At 38.4% G+C, this 22950-nt stretch overlaps 1 protein-coding gene across 3 annotated transcripts; it reads left to right on the top strand.

Annotated features, from left to right (window-relative positions):
- Nucleotides 1–74: 74 nt before the first annotated feature.
- On the top strand, nt 75–22728 carry MYBL1 (MYB proto-oncogene like 1). Of its 3 annotated transcripts, none has more exons than XM_066993041.1 (16): nt 75–501; nt 3653–3755; nt 3881–3952; nt 5513–5605; nt 6696–6916; nt 8688–8871; nt 9093–9167; nt 10811–10912; nt 12138–12371; nt 12666–13031; nt 13497–13639; nt 14037–14151; nt 15864–15980; nt 16067–16171; nt 18138–18317; nt 20119–22728. In XM_066993041.1, exons 1-16 carry the CDS (start codon nt 278–280, stop codon nt 20245–20247), a joined length of 2463 nt encoding a protein of 820 aa, XP_066849142.1. In that variant the 5' UTR covers nt 75–277; the 3' UTR covers nt 20248–22728. The 3 variants fall into 3 exon arrangements, with proteins under 3 accessions (XP_066849142.1, XP_066849141.1, XP_066849143.1); XM_066993040.1 differs by having other exon boundaries at nt 76–501; nt 10808–10912; XM_066993042.1 differs by lacking the exon at nt 18138–18317 and having other exon boundaries at nt 77–501; nt 10808–10912.
- Nucleotides 22729–22950: the final 222 nt, after the last annotated feature.

Here is a 22950-nt window from a genome sequence, read left to right as displayed (position 1 = left end):
CGCGGGCGTCCCGTGCCGCGTGCCGTGGCGGCGGCGGCCAATGGGCGCGCAGTCCGCCTGCGCAGATTCAAACGGCGGCCCGGGAGGGAGCCTGGGCGCGAGATTCGGCGGCACCCGCCCAGCCCGCCGCGAGCGCGGGGCCGCGGCCGGCGCTGACAGGAGCGGGAGGAGGGGCAGGGGGCGGACGGGCCCCGCGCGCTCCGTCCGGGCGGGCCATGGCCGGGGCCGAGGGAGCCGGGCCGGGCCGGGGCTGAGGGCGGCCGGCAGCTCGCCGCGGATGCCGCGGGGCTCGGCGGGGAGGAGGGGGCCGCCGCCGGAGCCCTGCCCGCCCGCCGCCGCCGCCGCCTCCTCCTCGTTCGGCCGCCGGTGCCCGTCTCCGTCGTCCGGGAGGGCGAGCCCGAGCCCGGGCCCCTGCGGGGGCCGGGGGACGCCGCGCCGCGCCCCGCCGCCGTGGCGGCCCCCCCTATGGTGCGCGCCGAGGATGGCGAAGCGGCCGCGCAGGTGAGCGAGCTCCGAGCCCCGGGACCCCGCCAGGTGCCAACGTCTCCTCCCCTCCCTCCTCCTCCTCCTCCTCCTCCTCCTCCTCCTCCTTCGCCCCCCATGCCCCCGCAGGTGCCCGCTGCCCAGGCCGCGGTCCCCGCCGGCTCTTCCCTTCCTTCCCCCCTGCTCCTCGCGGTGAGGCCGGGGCCCTTCTCGGTTTGGGGGTGTCGCAGTCGGGCCTGAGGTTTCCTGGGAGAGGAGAGGACCTTCTCCTCGGGAGCTCCAGCCCCAGGTGGTCTTGGTGCGGTTTTCCTCTTGCTGACACGAAAATGGGTGTGTCTTTGCGTTCGGAAGGTGGGTCTCGGGGAGCTGTGTTATTGCTCATTATTCTTGACCTAAATAGCAAATCACCTTCTGGCAAGCGATAAAGAAATGTAAAGGAGGAACGAGAAGGGAGAAGGATGCTCTGTGAGTATTGCTAACGTGTGTTACCTCTGGCACGTGGGCTTTACCGTGGCTACGCTCTCCTAATCTAACTGGGGATGCTTTCAAAGTTACAGACGCCTTCCCTGATGCGAAAACAGTTCCTAAGCTAATACCCGTTTTCTGAAAAACTGCAAGTAAAGCAAGCAAGGAGTGCTTTGGGGTGCTGCTAGCGTGAGGAACAAAGATGCGCTGGGAGGCTTTGCTTGCAGGAGTCAGCTCACGGTGTTTTTGTTGCTCCTAATCTGCGTTCTGTAACGAGATATTTTCATCCGTGCTACTGCAAACAATAGTTTCGTCTTTACAAAGCTATAGCCTGCGTTATCTATCAGTGCGGGGCGCTTTGATGTCAGAACAGAAAATAAAACTGGCTGTGGATAGCGGGGGAACCTTTGGGTAGAGATCAGTGGCCCCAGAAGAATGCTGTGGCGGGTGATGTTCCCCCAGACAAAATCATCCCAGCTGCAAGTTTACATAAAGGTGCCTTCAAGGTCATGGGCTTAAGCGTGCAGTTAAAAGAAACAAGTCTGGTGCAGCCCCAGATGGAATTAAGTTTAATTTTGTTAAACTGTGCTTGTTTTTTTGCGTTTGGAAGTTGTTTTTTCTGTCAATGGTTCTCACCTCAGAATTACAAAATAAACAAGACTTGCCTCGTGTTTGCCTTTAAAGACAGCTAGCACAGCTCGTGCAGTACTTTATTTATTCTTTCAGATCACTTATTTGGTGAAACTCGGTGCCTGTGTTCCCCTCACGTGGTATTTTAGTCCAGCTCCATAACTGAGCGAAACAACCTAACAAACGAACAACCTAACATCCTTGAAAGTCTCTTCATAAATTGAAATTTTAAGCAGACAGCCCCAGATGTTCCTGTAGGAGTGATTTGTACACCGGCTGTGCCCAGCCCCGCACCGGGCCGGCCCCGGTCCCCACGGAAGGTGCCGGCAGCGGAACCGCAGCACCGGCCCCAACGGCCGCCGGCCGGCTCCTACCGGCGCTCTCGGCATCGCTGCCTTTTGTCTTTTGCTTTTCTTCTTTCTCCTTTTTTTTGTTTATTTTTCTTTTTTTTTTAAATCCCCCATCGCTTTTCACGCAACCAAAGACTCGGTTCTTGAATTAGGTTGTTGTGCGGTGGCTGAGCGGGGAGGTCACGTTGACAAAGGGCTTAACTGCCAGGCCAGATTTTTAGGTATAAGTGGATTGTGCGGTTTACTTGGTATAAAACAGGATTATGATACCAAGATACACTCCTGAAGTTTGTCGAGAGCCTGTGGGAAAGAGACAAAAAAGAGAAAAGGGAAGGAGGGAGAGCTCTTAGTTACCTGCGAGCTTAAATCCTATTTTCTTAAGTCCTAAGCCAGTTAAGGCAAAACTCTTACAATCATTGTTATAAAATAGATTTGCAGCTCTTTTTTTTTTTTTTTTTGAGAAAAGGGAACAATATTGACCTTTAGACAAGCTTACTGCCTTGCATCTTACTGGCTCCACAGAGTTTTAATATGTGTATGTGTTACGAACTATTTTCATTGCATCATGACACTAAGCAGGGAAAATCCTCATGGAAGATGTGGTGTAGGATGTAGAAGCAACGTTAAATATGCTGGCTTTGCAAGAGTTTGGCACGCCCTGCCTTGTAGTAATGCTTTCAAGCAAGTAGTGCTCTCCTGAAGCGACCGTGCACTCATGTTAGCTGCGGAGGAGATACTCGCTTCATGTGAAATAACTCATACACGAACGGCTGCTCAGCGTGCTGTGGGGGTGAGCTGCACGTTGTGGGAAGTAATTTAGAGCTCTGACACCTAATCAGTTCTCAGGATACCAGCACAGGTTCATTTCATTACCGGGAAGGGATTTATTTACCTTTGGTTGAGAAAAGAAAGTCATCTTCGAGACTGAGAAGAATTAACAAACTTAGTTCTGAACATGAGCTCATGAATTTCGGCTGTCTAACGCGAAGCACTGACTTAGAAGTTTAAGCGATGTTTCCATGAAGCATTTCACCGTGCTTATTGGAAAGGCTTTGTTTGCCAAGGCTGTGAAGTAGGTGTTTCTCCGGTAGGTGGAGTGTGATCTACACGGAGCCACAAGGGCTACCTGGCCTCCTGCCCCTGACTCTTACCTTAGAGGGTCAGCACTGCTAGTGCAGTTATTTCTTGCTGCCGTATTCCTGTCTTCGAAGCTGGGAGTTGTCTCTAGTTCCTGTAACACTGAAGCAATGCTTTTATTCAAGGCAGGAGACCATTTAAAATCTCAAGCTGACGCTGAATTGCTTGGCAACCTTGTTGTGTTTGTTGTATGAGTTATGGAGACAGAATATAATTGTATCTTTTCAGTCTAGGAAACCCATTCATTTTATAAGCTTGCTTATTTAAAATAAAGGTTCATAAATATGTTACGAAAAGATGATCTGAATATCTTTTGCTTCAGATTTAAGTCTTGAATTGGAATGACTTATCTGTCTGTGTCCCAGTATATGGCCTAGAAACCGAAGCTAATTCTGTTCCTTTGACATAGTGACTATAAGGCTCCTTCTGGAGGCAGATGTTATGTTCAAGCAAATTCTGTGTGTCATAACAATATATACGGATTGGGGGGAAAAAAAGCTTGGAAAGAAAGTTTAGAAAAAAAAAGTTATTTAGAGTTATTTTAAATGCTACTTTTAACATCTTTGTTCTTCTGTTGTACTCTGCAGTGAAGAAGAAGATGACCTTCAATACGCAGATCATGACTACGAAGTCCCACAGCAAAAAGGTTTGAAGAAGATATGCAACAGGGTGAAATGGACCCGGGATGAGGTAATACTTTATTTTGCTTTAATTTCATTCCTATTCAATATTGTTAGCATGCTGAAATGTGTTATTCTTTAGTATTATATTGAGATAGCACATAGTATTTATTGGCCGAGCTTATGTCTTAACAGGATGAAAGGCTAAAGAAGCTGGTGGAACAAAATGGTACAGATGATTGGGCTTTCATTGCTAGTCATCTACAAGTAAGTTGAATCTTTGCTTCAGTTAAGTTCCCTTGTAATATTTATTTATTTTGGTCATATGTCTAGTTTGGAATTGAGGTGAAACAAACCAGAAACACTTAGTACTTAAAAATATATGTCTGTATTGTAAAGGATGATTGTAATTTGGACTTGAAATCTAGCTCAGACATCAGATAACCTTACTAGCTCTGACTGGGACTTGAATGATGATTCAAAATGACTTTTTTTTTTTTTTTAAAAAAAGCCTTATGTCCACACTTGCTGTTTGTTTTTATTATGTAATATATTCTGGCTTTCCAGCAGTTAGGAGAGTGGATTGCACCTGAAAGAATGCTTCAAAGCAGCAGGATCAATTTCCTAAACACCTTAGGAAAAGGTGTTTGTATGTTTCTGTTCTGTTTTTTGTTGTTGTTACAGTGATGTCAGCTTCCCTAACAAATACAATCTTTCCACCTAATATCTTCAGTTGCTATGAAGGAGGTTGGCGGGAGCAGCACTGTGTTACTGATGCTCTTTTGCTAGGAAGACCAACTGGATCTTCAGTTAACAGCAATTAAAGGCATTCAGAAGCTGCCATGTTTTCACAACTATTTCACAAATAAACCCCTCTATTCTCCACAAAAAAGTGAAGATTGCTAGAAGGTGACTCAGGGGAGGAGATGCAGCCTGTGTTCTCCTTCAATTCATTGCTGCTAAACCAGAACTGAAATGACCTTATTGCTTTATCCCATCATACATCTTTGCTTCTCAAAATATGTTGTAATTTCAGAAATGGTAGGTAAAAACACTACAAGGCTACAACTTCCAAATTTTTCTTGCACTGAAAATAGGAACAGGTAGCCTTTATTGAAAGTCTGTCTTTCACAGCTTGTCTTCTCCAGGAAATTATTTATTCTTTTAACAAACTCTAGTGTTTAAACATAGTGTCTACTTGGGATTAACTTGAAGGTACTGTGCTTAACCTAATTTTAGGTGTAACAGTGTTCCGGATGTTTTTGAGGTCTTGCAGACTGCCTCTCATTTAACTTTGTCTTAGCATGGTAGACAAGCCCAGCGAAATGTTGAACTCAGTACTTGCTGTCCAGCAGCTTGCACTGAAGAGAGCAAATTAGCGTATCCCAGTGTCATAAAAGGTTTGCTAGTATGCTGTGTTGGGACAGGCTCTTATCTGTGTATTTTTAGGGATCTGACCAACTGCCCTAGTAGTCCCAAACTTTATTACAGATGCTTTTTAGGAGGTGAAGTGAAAGCTTCTCTTTCATAACTGGGAACAATATTTCAAAAGATCCTTAGTGAAGCTACAGAAAAGCACCATCTGTCCTTAGCAGAAAAAGCAATGTTGTTTAATTAGTGTGTGTTAGCTAAACTTGATATAAATCTTTTCCTTAACACTGTAGTAAAGAACTGAGAACACTTGCATTTGAGATATAAAGAACCTATACCTAGAAAAAAGATCTGAATAAGGCTTTTAATTTGAAATAATTTAATAATTCTGGCTAACTAATATTTTAATCTTATGTATTTAAAAGTTTAACCAGCTACACTGGTCTTCTGTTTCAGAATCGTTCAGATTTTCAGTGCCAGCATCGATGGCAGAAGGTACTAAACCCAGAATTGATTAAAGGTCCCTGGACTAAAGAAGAAGATCAGAGGGTAACGAGAACTAATTGATATTGTATTCTTTTACTGTAATAAAATTGACATATGGCTGCTAAGAGTGTCTACCTTTTTCTTAGGTTTCATCCCCACACAATGTCGGATGCATCTTGTGACATAGTGAATTACATTATATTATATTTTGCTGTATGTGAAGAAAAAAATGCAGCTGCTCTTAAGCAGATGGAGTGTAGGGTCTGCTCGAGTGTTTCATTTCCCTTTGCTCAGCTTGCTAGCTGAACTCTAGCTGACTAAGTAGAGGAGGTCTCTTTATGGCGCCAAAGATCAAAGGTCTTATTTACATCCTTTATTTCTTGAACCCATCAGGCTTACAGGAGTTGGGACTGAGGGAAGTTATTTCATGCTCTACTCTTAAAGAAGCTAATAACAGTGTTTTTGATTCCTTCTCCCTGCCTCTGTTGATCTGCCCTGCAAATTTCTGCCTTGTAAACCTGCACTGCACTTTAGGGAGGTATACACTGAGCTTTTACATACAATATTTCAAATCCACTGCTTATTGCAATTGCATAAAGCTTATAAGCTGTTTAAAACCAGCATTTGTCAAATTCTGGTTATGATCTGCCTAATGTATCATTTGACAGTTCTTGTCAGCCCTTTTAAGGAAAGGCTTCTATTGTGTTTAAAAGAGAAAACAAACAAACAAAAAACACAAACAAACACAAAAACCCCAACCTTGTAGAGACTGGATGGAGGTTGGAATGGAGGTTCTTATTTCATGTTGATGCTTCTGAAAGAAGTCAAACCAAGCATCTTCACCAGCTGCTTCTTCCAACTTTCCTAATGTCACTTTATGGAATGGATGACTGGAGTCCTGAAACGTCCAAATATCTGTTGTCATCGGTATATACTTATATTCTAAACCCAGCAAATGTGGGTTTAATAAACAATTTTTTGAAAAATAATTTTTAAAAAGCCAAGTCACGTTATACCTCTGTAGGCCTACTATCTTATTAAATTGACTATCATAATCCTTTCCTAAAACGTGAGTTCATCTGTGTTCTCAGGTTTTTTTTTTGATTAGGAAAAATTAGGAATTGTTTATAACATGCTTTTATTTGTGTTCCAGGTTATTGAATTAGTTCAGAAGTATGGTCCAAAGCGCTGGTCTCTAATTGCAAAACACCTGAAAGGAAGAATAGGCAAGCAATGCAGAGAGAGATGGCATAACCATCTCAATCCTGAGGTAAAAAAGTCTTCATGGACAGAGGAAGAGGACAGAATAATCTATGAAGCTCACAAGCGTTTGGGAAACCGATGGGCTGAAATAGCAAAACTTCTTCCTGGAAGGTGCTTTTCAACTCTATATTTGTGTTAAATATTGGAATATGGAAAGCAGTCATTTCAAAATTCTTTCCAATGTGATTTCCTAGTCAGAGATCATCTGTTGAAACTTGTTACAAGTTCTCTATCTTGATAAATAATGAAATCCTTATCTCTTTAAGATTTTTGCATTTGGTTATATTCTCCTAAAAAGACAGAAAACCAGAGAAGGTTCTCTAGCACCCTGCAGGTTCCTTCAAAATCCTGTTCACTTATAATACATCTAGTTTAAAAGAGCTGAAAAAGTTCTTGCAGAGCTGAAGAGAGTTCCTGCAAGTAATAGTGGAAGAATGCCTTAACATCCTACGACTTGATATCAAAGTGCCTTCATTAACATACATTTTGGGGTGACTTCCTTTTTTTTTTTTCTAATTTTTGTGCAACACTTCTTTTTAAACCGGGCACTCAAAAAGGAGACTTTAAGTAACCTTCAAAACTCCAGGCTTAGGAATCGTGTATTGCAAAGTTTGTTGATTACCATGTAGAATCTAACTTAAGAATGAATTGTATGCTTTGTTCTCTTTATCTTTGTTTCAAGTGTGATTGCCAACTTACATGCTTGTAGAAAACAATTTCAGTGTATAAAGAGTTTAATGAAATAAAATTTTAGCCTTGTACTGTTACTAATTCAATGTTAAGCTGACCCTCTGAATTTGGTGTGTATATTCAGGAGGTGACTGCCTAGCATGTTCATAAGGAATGTCAGCTCTCGTTATGATGGAAGAAAGAGTCCTTTGGAATGTGTGTTTAAAAGTTTGAAAGTTTGATAAAGTATTGAAGCCATGAATTGCAGGAAATCCTTTGGAGGAATGGGAAGGGAATGGATTGAATCTGAATAGAATTTCAGAGAGGGAAGATGAGATTGTAAAGACAGAGGCATTGCTCACTTAGTAACTTATTAATTGAAAATAAACCCAAGATGAGCCTCTTACCTGTAGGTTAGATCCTAGACATGGGTGATGGTGAAGAGTCTAACAGTAGTGGGATGAAAAAGGGGAATACCTCTTGGAGTTGAGCTCTAGTCAAGCATACCTCTCTCTAATGCTAGTAGTAATATTGCTAGCATTTTAGATTGCAGTGCATTCATCCTCTACTCTTGCCTAGTACTAAAAGCGATTTCACCGTGCTTGTCAAACTGCAGGCCTTTTGTTTCCAGGGGAGTGGCAGTAGCTACTGGTCTTTTGCCATCCCTGCTTTCCCCAGACAAAAACAGGGCACCAAGAGTTATTGGGATGTTCTTCCACAAAGCTGCACATGCAGCTTTAGAGCTGGGAATGCATACTGTCATTTCAGGAAAGATGATTTCAAATGGTAAAATGCTGCCCATTGTGTTCTTACCATGCTGCAGGACAGTAGGCTGAGAGCCTTAGCTTGGTGTTTGCAAATTTTTAGCACAGGGTAAATGATCTTGTGATACAGAACATGTTGCTGTTCCAAGTATCTGAGAAAAACGATTCTCACCCGTGATAATAGCCAGAACCGAGGCTTTCTCTTTTCTGCGCCTATCTTCCTGCAGACTTGACATTCAATAGAAGAAAGTTTTGAATAGAGCAGCTTTCTAGTAATTCTGTCAAAAAACAAAAACAAAAAAAACCACTGATAGATCTTTCAAAGCTACTGGAGCTTTCTGGATTTGTGGCTTCAGATTAACCTGCTTGTAACAAACCCTGTGAACTATGCCATATTTTAAACTTTCTGAGATATGGAAACCAGTTATTGTTGTACACTTTCATTTTAGGACTGATAATTCAATTAAAAATCACTGGAACTCAACAATGCGAAGAAAGGTGGAACAGGAAGGATATTTACAAGATGGTATAAAGTCCGAAAGAGCTAGTTCATCCAAACTTCAGCACAAACCTTGTGTGACTATGGAACACTTGCACACTCAGAATCAATTTTACATACCTGTTCAGACACATGTAAGTTCTAAATTCAGAATAATTAGTGTTTCCCAGTTTCAAATCGTATATTGGGTTTGGAACTAGAAACAAATCTGTAAGAACGAAGATCTGTTAAATATTTTTAAGATGATATGGTAAGTTATGGTTTCTAAACTATAATAGATATCTTGTATACAATAAACTAGAGCTACTTTTATAGCTTTTTTTTAAGGGTATGTAAAATGATTTGTGTCTTTTAGATTCCAGCATACCAGTATGCCTCACCAGAAGGCAGCTGTATAGAACATACTTCTGCTTCTGCCAACTTAGTTCAGGTAAATTGTTGTGTGTTGTAAATGAAGAGACTGTACCATGTATTATGCTGTAAAATGAAGAGTAAACACATAACTTCAAAATGCCTCTAAGTCTTTATCATTCATCTAAATTTATGTGTGTTCCTCTGTAAGTAGATTTTCTGACTTGATCGATAGATAGTTCTAGATAGGAAAAAAGGAGCTGTCTTCATAGATCCCAGTGCTGCTGGGTTTGTTTGTTGTACTCTTTCTCTTTTTTTCCTCCTTAGGAGATCTTTACAAGATGATAGTGAAGGGCACAATACGTTATTTCTTTATGTAGTATGTAAACACAAGAATTGTGCTTATTTCTGACGGAAGTATGACTTAAAACAGTTATTAGTGAAATATTTAGATAAAAATTACAACCTGTTTGTATTACCTAATTCCTGTGAGATTTAAAGATGGGTTTTTACTACTTTATGTGTGTATTAAGTAGAATAATATCTGAAAGATTCCATTCAAATAACTTTAACTAAAAGTTATGGCTGTACTTTTTTGCTCTCAATATGCTTTATTTTTTTCTGACTGATGAGCATTTGTCAATCAGCTGAAAATGCTGTTTTACAGCATTCTAAATACTGAAGCATTGAGAAACTAGAGAGAAAAAAAACAACACCAAAAACATATTGGTTCCCTTTTGCTCACATTTCTTGTTTACTAAGTAATGGATTTGAAATTCCTTGCGTGGTACAGACTAAATGTAGATGTTGGCTTGCAATATGACTTCCTGGAAGAATTCTTGTGAGTTTGAAATCAGTAAAACAATTTGACATAGAGAAAAATAGACATTTTGTTTGCACTAGGTGTGTTATATTCATTCTGCAGAACTCTGTACCTAACTATAAGTTTTCCTGTGCAGTTCATCTGCTTCATAGTGAATTTTCTTCTCTGATCTCAGTATAAGAATACAAATCCTAACAAAACCTCATATAGCTTCTGACACTTTGGATTGTGCTATAATAAAGAGATGTTTAAGATATTTGCTGCTCCTTGAAATCCTCCCTAAACCAGGGAGTATAACTAGTTTTGAAGCTCCCGGCATGTATTTTCACTTGCCTGTATTTATAGCAGTATTAGAAAGTTTTAGGGAGGTTTAAAAAACAAAATAAAACGAGAACATGATTAACTTGTTTTCATTTCTGATAGTAGTGGTAGAATGGTTTGTCTGGACATTCCGACAAGAAATGTTGATTTGAAACACTTTCTTACTTACTTACGTGCTTAGTTGAGGGAAGAACAAATCATTCAAAATTGTAGGAAACACATGAGAACACAAACACATCTATCGAGATGCCAGTACTGTTGATTCTATGAAAGGAGGAACTGAGTAACTTTTTTAGTTAAAAGGTGCTATAGTATACTTAGCGTTTATAGACCACATTAGAAACCATATTAGCTTGTTTACTACTTTAACACCAGATCCATCTCCTGTTAATTGCTGGAGTTGATTTACTTGCAAGTGACTACTGCATTACAAAATATGACACAGCTGGAACGGCTCTGTTCCAGCTGTGTGAGAGATTGCTGGTAAAAATGTGGCTGAAGTATGATGTAGATCCTTGCTGTGAAGGGGTGACAGAAGTGGAAAATAGTAATGGCTTCTTTCTTCAATTTTTCAGCAGTCATTTATTGATGATGATCCTGATAAAGAAAAGAAAATAAAGGAGCTCGAATTGCTGCTTATGTCAGCAGAGAATGAAATCAGAAGAAAACGAGTATCATCTGTAAGGACTGTAAATTTCTGTAAATATTTTAATATGCTTTACTGAGATTAATCTTTGGTCAGGCGTGTTTGGATTTGTATGGTATTTTTTCATCTGACCTTCTAAAATCAAAGTTATTGTTCAGTTGTAAAACAAACTCTATATGTTAAATGGAAGCAAAATATTTTTAGTGCCGTTTTCTAAACTGAAAACAACAGAAATGTGACCTGCAATTTGACACTTATTCCTAATTTAAGGCCTACAATTTTAATTCTTTTCAAAGGGTAGCAAGTGCTTGTTGATATCACTGCAATTCAGTTTTATAGATCAGCAACGTCAATTAACTGTCCATCAGAGAAAAGTGAAAGATGTATTGGATTTGTACTATTTGATTTCAAAAGTTTATCTCTGGTCTTGTGTATTGTATTTTTGTCAAACTTCAATGTGTGCTTGCAGTACGTATTATCCACATTTGGACATGTCAAATACTATATAAATTTGCACTGTACATAATTTTCATGTGCTTGAGTAGAATGGGAGAAGCTTGCAAATGACAGCCATTTCCTCAGGAACAGAGGGCTGTGAGCAACATCAAATACTTAACGCAACCTTACTGATTGGTATTTTAGATTACAGGTCAACCTCCAGTTTTTACGTGGTGGAGCTATTTCTGTCATTCTCTTGAAACAGTGCGATGTTCTCCTTATATAGTAGAATCTACTTCGCTTCTAGATTTTCAGTGCAAACCAGAATCTGCTTCTTGAGCACTAAGTGGTATACTAAAATGGGATAACCACTTAGAAGTTAAGCAGGCTGTCAGGGTAGAATCTTCATTAAAAATCTGATCGTACTGGAAGTATTTCACATTTTAGGAACAGTTTCTAACCTTAAAATGTACCTTGTACTTTAGTGAAGATGACTTTGTAATATGCTAATGTTCAGGAACATGGGAGATTTCATCACAGATGGCTTCCAATACAACCAGTAATTATCTATGTACGAGCATGTATAAAATATGAATGAGGGTTGAGATAAAAATCTGTCAGGATTTGAGAATGTTTAGAATATTAACATAAGGAGAACGCTAACTGCATTAATGTGGACAGGTAATTGGTGTTTGAAAAAGCAAAAGTTAATAGTTTAGCTTAGTCTTTCCACATACTACTTATTTTCTCCCCCACTTAACAATTGACTCTGTTCAACTTCTAAGTTGAGCAAGATTAACATATTTCTTCATACTTTTTAGCAAGCTGGAAATTTACCTACTTGGTCTGGAAGTTTTGTCATGGAAGACTGTGTGTCTAATACACTAAATAGCCTTGGGGAACAAACAAGCGAGTTCTACAGCATGGATGAGACCCAGGGCACATCCGTTCAACAGAATTCACCCACTAAGTATTTGGCAGTGGAAGCGAACGCAGTGTTATCATCTCTACAAACCATTCCTGAATTTGCAGAGACACTAGAGCTTATTGAATCTGTAAGTCTGTATTCGTTCTAATAAAAAGTTTATTTAGGCACGTCGAAACTTTAATGGGTATAAAATGTTTCTGTGAATACCTTATTCTGCACTTGCCTGTAGTTTCACCCAGACTGAGTGATTTGTTTTATTGCCTGCTTTAAAGCATTTGGAGTTTTAGCATTGTGTGGAAGGAGTATAATACAGTACATGACTTCTGAAGGTAGAGAGGTAGAGAGCTGTTAGATTGGTGAGTCGTGAAATAATCTCAGATAAGCCTGCTGGTATTTGACTGTTTTGTATCTTGCCTTGTAGGATCCCGTAGCTTGGAGCGATGTCACCAGTTTTGACCTTTCAGAGGCTGTTGCATCTCCTGTCAAGCCAGCTCCAGTAAAACTAATGCGGATTCAACATAACGAACGGGCTGCAGAGTGCCAGTTTAACGTCGGTGTTGTGCTCGATGGTAAAAAACACAATGTCAGTGGTGAGGAAGAAGGAATTTGTTCAACAACTCCAAACTTAACAAAATTCAGCACTCCACCTACTATCCTAAGAAAGAAGAAGAGATTGCGTGTTGGGCAATCACCAGTTAATGAACTGAATGATGGCTTATGTAATGATGCCATCAATGTTGCACTAAAGCATACGCCAGTGAAAACACTACCATTTTCTCCATCACAGGTGAGTTTATTTTTAAATACAGCTAAACTAGGAAGTCTGCAGGGCGTGGGTTATAAATTACAATTACTTTCTCCCCTATTAATACATTGCAGCTTAAACAAGTATGTCTAAAAACTTCTTAAAACATGTGTATAAGGGTAGATCTATCAAAAAGAATTTTTAAAATAACAGGTTTCCTTTGTTTTGAAAATTAACTTCCATGCTGGGGAGGATTAATGTCTCAGTTCACCCTTTCTCATGCAAATTGTTGTAGGTAGAAGCTTATTGTCTATGGCATAAACAAGCAGTAAGAATTTTAACAAGTTTCAATGATAAATACGGCAAACGTTGTGGAGTATAAGCCAAAGCTTATTGGGGCTTATCAGTAAAAGCTCTTCTGATATATGCTTATGTATTTTTAGTGCTCAATAACAATGGTGAAGCTTTGTCCTTTAAGTTGACTTAGTTTTTTTCTCTCATGCTTAGTTTTTCAACACTTGCTCTGGAAACGAACAATTTAACCTTGAAAATCCTGCATTCACATCAACACCAATCTGTGGGCAGAAAGTTCTCATTACGACTCCTCTGCACAAGGAAATGACACCAAAAGATCAAAAGGAAAATGTCGGGTAGGGTTATGACATTAAGCATTTGATGGTGTTGCTCAATATACACAAGTTTTTCTAAATGCTGAGAAATTAGTCTACCTGTTTGTATGCTACGAATGAGTTTTAGAAACCCTCACACCTAAATATTTGTGTACTAACATAAACTGGCTTCCTGTTTTTAATTTAACAGGTGGTTAAAATTTTTCCTTTTTTGAAATACAGAACAAAATCCATTTAACGTTTTTATATGCCTGGGGCAATATTGTGGCGATTTTAATACTTCTTGATTCATGATGGTGGTATCTATTGTGTGAATTAAGGTATTTTAAAATTGTTTGTTAGATTCATTTTATTACATTACTGTTGATAAAGTAAAATATTAAAATGCATGTGTGAAAACTTATCTATGTTTGAATAGTTTTAGAACTCCCACAATCAGAAGATCTCTGTTGGGTTCAACACCAAGGACACCAACTCCTTTTAAAAATGCTCTGGCTGCTCAGGAAAAAAAGTATGGTCCTCTTAAACTTACGGTATGTGATGACGTCATTTATTTTCTTCTTTTTTAAATTGTCCCCTCTTGTTTTTGAGATATCGTGAGCCTCAGCATGATCTTAAAAAGCATTTTCGAACAGCGCTAATGTCTCAGTGAATTTCAGCGTTATCCAAGAGAACAGCTAGACCATGGATTAAAAAAAAATAGAATGTTTAATATGTTTCAGACTTTCTATGCTGAACAGACTGGTGTCCTTCAGTGTAGTATGAAGGCATTGCCTTTTTGAACAGTATTCAGTACATGCAAACACTTGACCCACAGTAATCTTCTAGGAGTACTGACATAGACTAAAACATTGTTCCTGCATTTGTGAGGTGTTTCAAATTTGTGTAGCCTTGCTAACACTGTACCTCCTACTAGGTGGTAACATCATTGTCTGAGAACTTAGTTTTAATACTTCAGCATTCTGGTTTTCAAACAAAATTATAAGTGAGTGAAAGGGGGTGTGTTCTCCAACCGGATAACCCTGTAAGAGCAAACTGGAGAAGATGAATGACTGAATGAGTGACTAATTGCTTATTTTAACCAATGTTCACGTTTAACTTGAAAAAATGCACTATCTGAATCTTCTGGGCCATGTAAGACATGAGTTGTTTTTTTGGTTTTGGTTCTTCTGTACTGCTAGGTTTGAAACCAGATAATTATCACAGCATGCTAGTATTTTGAGCTTTTTTGTATGGGAAGATGTTTAGAAGTGTTATATCCCTCCTAGGGGTGTACTTGAGTGAACTCTAGAATTTTCTTCAACCTAAAAACAACCCCCTAATTTAGGAATTCATGTTTCTTCTGATTCTTCTGGCTGTCACAGAAGACCTTTTCTAGTTGACTATGAATAATGTTACATATTTTTCAATTAATCCGATTTTTGCTCCCTTCTTAGCCTAGCTAAGGTATGCTAATGCATAATAACTTTTGGAATTCAGTAGACATATGCTTTTAAAGTTCTGAAAAAATTCCAGCCAATGTATATTGACTACTTCTTTTTTTGCAAACACAGAAGGTAGCTCAGAGTTTGCCACAGGGCTTGGCACCATCTGTGTTACCCTATAGATTCACAGTCTCTCACTATGCAAATGGAGTGGTTTGGCATTTCTGTTTCTGTCCACTGTTAACCTCCTGTTCAAAATCAAATTTTGAGGGCTTAAGGGAATTCTTCTCCTGTTGGTACACAAAGGAGCCATCTGTATGGCTTCTGTGAAATTCTGTACTGTACTTAGGACTATCAATGTCTTATTCAAAGATTTGTGTTAAGATTGATATAAATTCCTTTCCCAACAAGAGCCATACTTTGATAGTACACTTTTTAGTATGTTTTTGTGCATATATACATACATGTCTCTATGTGCTTAGTGTATATAAGGAATTTTTATCCCCTTGTCAGTGGGTAACTCGCTAATAAATGCGAACAAATAGTTCACGTCTTCTTTGATGCTGTCTTGTGTGGTTTTTGTTTTTTTGAGGCACTGTGTACAAGTATATGGTTTATCTGGCTACAAATAATGTGGAGTAGTGTGAATTATAAAATCTGCGTATTCTTGAAATGTTGATCTGTAGCTTATTAACTACAATGGCTTAAATCCTTTATCTGTTATGTTTTGCAAGATCTTTTATCTGGCAGATGTAGAACATGGTAAAAAATAGAAACTAATAGACTTCCTGTATTTTCTCCTCCAATTTTAATTAACTTAGTCGCAACCACTTGCCTTCTTGGAGGAAGACATTAGGGAAGTTTTGAAAGAGGAAACTGGAACAGATATATTTCTCAAGGAGGAAGATGACTCTGTGTATAAAAGCTGCAAGCAGGAGGTAATTTCACAATAATAATTTCGGATAGGAAATAACTGCTTTTAAATAATATTTTACAATCTTTCTCTGCAAAACATTTCTTGCAGCGCAATTCTTCTAAAAAAGTCAGAAAATCACTGGTCCTAGATCCATGGGAAAAAGAAGAGCTTGGTGCCCAGCTCTTTGCTGAAGATAGTGGTTTGGATGTACAGGTGGGTATTAAACTATTAAAGAGCATCACTGGCAGCAACATTAACATAGAATTGAATATTTTTCACTGTATCATCTAAAAGACTTTGGATTGAGGTTAGAATCATAAATCTATGAAGTGAAAATCACCTTCATGTTGAACTATTACTTTAAGTACTTAAGCAATACTTGAACATTGCTCTTCCATTCATGAATTCTTTCTTTTAGGCCCTCAGGGCAGGGAAGCGGGAAATTTTGACTAGGGAAGTGGCATGGATGCTTAGCAGGCTTGCCATTACAGCAGCATATTTTCCATGCTGGTTAACTAATAAGCTTTAGCATACACAGCACGCTGAAGCTGTCTGTAATTCACCAAGTAGATGGCATTTACCCCTGTGTTTTGCATGCTTGACAATGTGGTAGGCATGATTTGAGGATACGTAATTGCATATTGGGCATATTGTTTTTCTTTTTCCCACTTCACGTAATAGCAGAATACTTTAAGAATTACCAAGTGTGTGGGAGATAAAGTTTGTGGTTTTCCTCTGCCTGAAGGAATTCAAATAACTCTCCCTCAGCAACCAAGAAATCAGGAGTTCAGAGATGGGACTGTCTTGGTCTTTCATTTCTTTAAAAAGTGGCCCGATATTTTTTCCACTTGAGTGACTGAATAAATTAATCTTTAGTCTTGTAGTTTGTGGGGAAAGCTTTATTATAATATAGTTCTTAATTAAGCACTTACATGCATTATTTTCTGAAAGAGCAAATGTCTATGAATTGCAATCAGGTGTTAAGTGATGTTCAAGAGGTAGGAGATAAAATGAACAGGTGCTTAAGTCATACCCCTTTCTGTTTCTTGTAGCTGTTTTTCTAAATTCCCTTCTTAAATGCTTCAGACTCCACTACCAGCTTAGGTGTCTATCTTATTGGGTGTTAGGTGCTCTGCCACCTAGTGGAATTTCTGTGCTTCCCCAAGAACACCTCTGGCTTCTTGTATTCCTCACTGCTGCGGCCATTCAAAACGGAAACAAATATTCAGTGGTGCCTTAGTAAAGTCTTGTTATGGCATGCTATATTGTGCATCTCTGATGGTCAGGTTATCAAGCCTAAACCAAGATACACTATGAGTATTTGGTATATTAGAGGCAGTGGATTGGGAGAAATTGCTTTTCCTCCATCTCGGTGAGGGATGCTGGTACGACAGGCACATTGTCTCCTATGAAAAGAGACGGAGGTTTAATACCTGATTTAAAAATGAAAAATGTGCTAGTCGTTAAGTGGAAATTGTGTGTCAGTGGGGGAGGTAAGTTAAGAATGAGGTCTAAGGGAGCATATGTAAAGGCAGTTAAACACATTTTAATGGGGTATTTTTGTAAGTGAACAAGTATGCATGCCACAGTTACTCTCTGCCATATACCTTTTTCCATCTTTGCTGTAGTGAAGCTGGATTATTTTCTTCTTCATTTCCACAAATGTTATCAGCATATAAAACTCTTCTGTGGCCAATCCAGTGCTTCAGTTCTTAAAGCAGTTCTTCCCCTGATACTGCTCTTGATATGGGCTTTTTTTTTTTTTTTTACTCTAGTCTCCTTGTCCTTACTTTCACAAGGGTTGTACTAAACTGAATTACAAGTTTTTTTTCTTTAGAATTATTCTGTAGTTACCACTTGACTTGATAAAGTTTGCTCTTAACAGAATGACATCAGCTGTAGCAAGGCTTTATATGGGAGAGAGAAACTATTTACTCAGTAATGCTGAAACCATGCTAGCAGCTAATCATTTTACTGTGCTCAGTATTGACTGTGAATCCTAGTATAGAGCAGGCTGGTTCGCTTATGCAGTGTTCATCACTTCCTTTCATTTTTTTTCCTAGGGTCTGTCTGATAGTATTTGCTTTGTTTTCATTTTGGCTTCTCTTCAAGCAGTTGAACATTATTTCTATGAAATACTAATTATTATTCATGTTCCCTACCCGCTTTTTTTTAATAGTCAGAAAATGTATATACTACGTCTTTATTAATGATACCATTGTTGGAAATACATGACAACAGATGTAACCTGACATCAGAAAAACAGGATACAAATTCATCAAACAAAGCAAATGCAGTAATTAAGAAGAAACTGAATGCATGTGCTTCAAAAAATGTCAAAATGGAGAAAGCTCTTCAGGTCTGGTTTCAAAGTTTTCTGTTAGTTTGGTTAGCTGGGTAACTATTACATATTTTTGTTTTGTTTCTGTCTTCTAACATCTAGAACAGTTCTATTCGGTTATCTAGTTTGGGTCGGTGTTTCCATTATCCATATTTCTCATAAGTTGGTTGTATGGTCCTTGAAGTATTTGCTCATACCCAAGTTCATTAAATGTGACCCTGATGCTTCAATAAATGCTCCCTAAGATTTAAATATGTGTGCTTGTGGAGGGGTCAGGATAGCAGAGATGTAGAAGATAGGATTGGGTGCTCAAGTCAAGCACTAAGAAAGTTTGCAGCACTGACTTGTTGCAAACTAAACTTCCACAGCACCTACGTTTCTTGAATTTGTCTGGTCCTTGCTTCATAATAACCCCAGTGGGATTCGTTAAGCAGAATTAGTCCGCAGGTTCTGTTTGGTAATTGTTCTCGTAAAGTGCCTGTTCTTGTACAACTCTATATTTTCCATATAACTAAAACTGTTAATTGGTTCGGCTAGTGGAACCTAGTTTGTGTGTGTGCGCTTGTGTCTTGACCACCAGGTTTAGGGATTTGGCACCTGTCCTAATTTGCCCTGTAGAAGTTAATGTGTCTTCTCAGAACATCTACTTATCTGAATAAATTAAGGGGAAAAAAATAAAAAAATGAAAGGCAAGGCACCTGGAGTCTGATCTTCCATGGTCCACTTAATTGCTCTAACATTCTTCCATGGTCCACTTAATTGCTCTAACAGTGTTTTTAAGCACAGAGCCAACAGTATTTCTTTCTGATACTTCTTAATGAGAAGGAAGAATAAACCTCGTATAGTTGTTCCATAGCTATTCCAAAACAGAATTAAATGCTGTGAATTACAGTAAAGGTGACCACATCTATCTGACTGAGAAGTATGCACTTCTGAATACTTGAAAGGAGGGCTTATTACTGTATTTGCTAATATTCTTATTGAACCATCTTACTCTTTTCCTTCTTTCTCCTCAGGGAAATTCCCTCTCAGTTTACTGGCTTCTCTAAACATGATGCCTTTCCGTGAAATACACAGAAATTCAAATGGCTGATTTTCTCTGTGATTTTTTTTCTCTGTTACGTGTTCCTCTCCCTCCCTCCTGCATGAACTAGAATCTTGCAATCTTCATTATGCTGCAGTCTGCTAATGTCAGGTCTAATTTAGAACTGCTACGAATCAGCTTGAGGTTCAATAACTCATGTAAATGTGCAGGATTTACTTCATGGAAGAAGCAGGACTAGTGGCTCAATTATTCTTCCATTCATTATTTTTACTCCTAATGCCTTTGCCATTTCTAATATATCCCCAAGACGTCTTACTGTTCTTCCACAGCTGTCAGTTTAGTTCTTTTCAGCTGCCAAACCATTTTGCCTTCCTTGGTGTCACCAGACAGCTGTCAATAATGTGTTTTGCTGCCTGTTCAACTTAGCACGTTTAAAGGGAAAGATATCCAAAAGAAGATGACTTAATTAACTTCTCTTTTATGTTAAAATTGTTGAACTAATCTGTTTTTAAGTGCATTTTTTGGTGTGTGTTATAGCTTAAAAATGTAACACAGATATACTGCTGCTGAGCTGGATGGGGGGGGAAGAAAGAGCTTTGTCACAGGTTTTAGGTATTGTATTGTAGACTCGAATCCTTCTCATTAAAATACAGTATTGCTAGAATTGGATAAGTTATTACTACTCTGGAAGGCTGCATGAGACTTGCTTAATTCTAAGGAAGAAGCATTTTAGTTAAAAGAAGAATCTTTTTAACGGAATTCTCTTTTATGCAGTCAAATTGTGAATGGGAAGCAGTTGTTTATGGAAAAACAGAAGATCAGCTTATCATGACTGAACAAGCAAGAAGATATCTGAGCACGTACACAGCTACCAACAGCACTTCAAGGGCTCTGATTCTGTGATGGTCACTGCAACTGACAACCGTCTCTTTCCATTGAAACTGGTTCAATGTCGAAGGAGATTCCAGCACAATACTTGTGAATTAAGTCTTTACTTTGAGACAGTCTGCTAAGGGAAACCTTAAAGCTTCCTTTCTTCTCTCGACTGACAAAGAACAGACATGAAGCTCTACGAAGGGATAGTACAACCAGTTCTGCAATGCATTTCTTACATATTAAAAAAGTGACACCCTGAAATACTATAAAGAATGGTAAAGAGCATTGCAGTACACATCAACTTACAGTTTTTAAGTCTATTTTTCATATTTATTCTTTTGACTTGCATTGCTTTTTTCTGCTAGTGCATTTTTGATATAGAGTAGGTTTATAGATTGTTAATGGTTTCTGAATGAGCAACATACATGACTGAATGTGCTTTTGCTTATGTAGCATTTTTCTAGTATACAAAGAAACACAATGGGGAGGTGTAAAAAGGAAGGATAGAAAGTTGCACTACTAATTTTTTGGTATGCTGCAAAACAGTGAAATTAACTACAGTGTTAAATATATTTATTTGCGAATGGTACTAGAAGTAGGCAGAGGGGGTGAATTAGGTTTTAGTGTAAAGCATCAGTATTTTCTTCATAAATCTCAAAATGAGATGATTGTTGAATGTATTGTACAGTATGTAGGAACAGGGAAAATTTTGTAAATTGGAAAGGAGTCTTTTTATAATTTATTTTCATTTTAAAGCTTAAATGTAGATATTTATATGTATGCAGGTTGTCTAGAAGCCAACGTTGTTTCCTGTTAAAACAGCTGAAATGAAAAAGGACAAGTTTAACCTTAGAGTATGGTATAGCAGAAGAATTACAAAGGTGAAGTGTACAAATCTATACTGTATGTTACATCTACATAAAGATTGCACTATAACCCTTAAATCATGTTGGTCTACAAAATAGTTACAAGGTATACCTGAAATACAACTACTGTTCCCATACCTTGTTTTAATATATTTAGAAAAGAAGGTTAGGGTCCTGTATGTGACCCAGGAGTACTTTGTCCTGCATAGGAACTAAAAATTAATGCATTTTTAATCTTTTTTATTTTAGAAGAAACTTGGCACCTTGGATCTCAAAACAGTTTTATCTGCACTAAAGTTTGACCATTATATACTTACTAAATGTTTGAACAGCAAAGAACATTATTTTATTTATGAAAATCTTTGTCCTTATTTAAAGTAATACAGGTCACAACAGTTGCTTTAGTTGCCTATTTTAGGTATTTGCACTTATTTTATGTCTTTTTTTTTTTTTGAAGGAATGTTTTCATTTGCTTTTGTTGTAGAAATTTTTATGTAGTTAATTTCTAGCAAATTGCAACGGTGTGTTATCAACAAATACTGACAGGTAAATAGGCTTGTACACTGTAGTTTTAGCTATTTATAATTCAAACACTCTTCCTCTCCACTCCCGGGTGTGCTGCTACAGATAGTGGCAGAATCGGCTTGCTGCTATGAGAGATGGAAAGAGCGAGCATCATATGCACTGTATGTAAAATTACAAAAATGATGTCAGGTTCTCTAGTTAACTTTATGAGATCAACCAGTACTATGCAGGGTGTGGAAAGTATTCCTATCATTTCAATATCAAAGATGGTAGAGAATAATTTATTAATGGAGAATTTTAACGTGATGAGTGGCACAAAGAAAGTAAATGGTTATTCAACTTTTTTAAAACATCTCAGAGCTTATACAATCCTTATTTTTAGGAGATTTTTTGATATTAAATATTCACCTGGCTATGATAGTAGTAGACATAAACATTTTTAGCAGTTTTTAATTCAGATCAAAATTTTTAGGGGCGGGGGGGGGATCCTATTAGTAATGGGATTGGAAAATACCCATCATGCCAGGATTAACCTCACCTATGAAAGCTGAGAGGAGGCAATTGGAATTCTTGGCAGTACTAGATTCAGATTACCAGAACGGATTTAAGAAAAACATTCTATGCTGGAGACTGCATTTAATTCACAAAGGATGAAATAACACCTTGAGAGAGAATGAATATCTGGAATCTGGATGATATATTTCAGTAGAAGTGGTATCACGAAAACTGCCTATGCCAAGTTTAAGCATAGATTTATGATAAGTAGTTTTAATTTGTGTTGGTATTGGTTGGATTGTCTAGTTAACTCCTACTTTGTTGCTTTAGCAAGAAGGTTTTAATCTTTGATATGTCAGGCATCTTTTATTACTTTTTGAATGTTGTGTGCATTTGCATTTCTTTCAGTTTATAAGTAGATTGTACATGCAGCAGCCAAACTTGCATGAAAATTCAATACATATTACTCCATTTTTTTGTTTTAAGGTTTGACATAATGTACAACAAATGCCTTGTTTATCTTTGTTTTTGTTGTACTACAACTTTTCTTTTATGTAAGAGACTCTCACATACAATACAGACCGTATTAATGTCAGAAATAAAGCATCTACATACCAGGTTACCGCATGTCCCTTTTGTTGGAGACCTGAAACCCTTGGTGCTCTTTAAAGCAATATCTCTGTATGCATGTGCATGTGATGCTGCAAGTAACTTAACCTTTTCTGGACTGGGCACAGAGAAAAAGTGATCGTGTGAGTCAGTGGGTTACAGAGCAACACGTGCTTCAACTGAACCTACGTGTAAGCCTCCTGGTTAAAAACTGTGCTCGTCTTTCAAATTTTTA

Source organism: Anser cygnoides, chromosome 2, assembly GCF_040182565.1.
Source record: "Anser cygnoides isolate HZ-2024a breed goose chromosome 2, Taihu_goose_T2T_genome, whole genome shotgun sequence".
Taxonomy (NCBI): domain Eukaryota; kingdom Metazoa; phylum Chordata; class Aves; order Anseriformes; family Anatidae; genus Anser; species Anser cygnoides.
The sequence above is the reverse complement of the archived record's forward strand: the minus strand, read 5'-3'. Positions and strand labels throughout refer to the sequence as shown.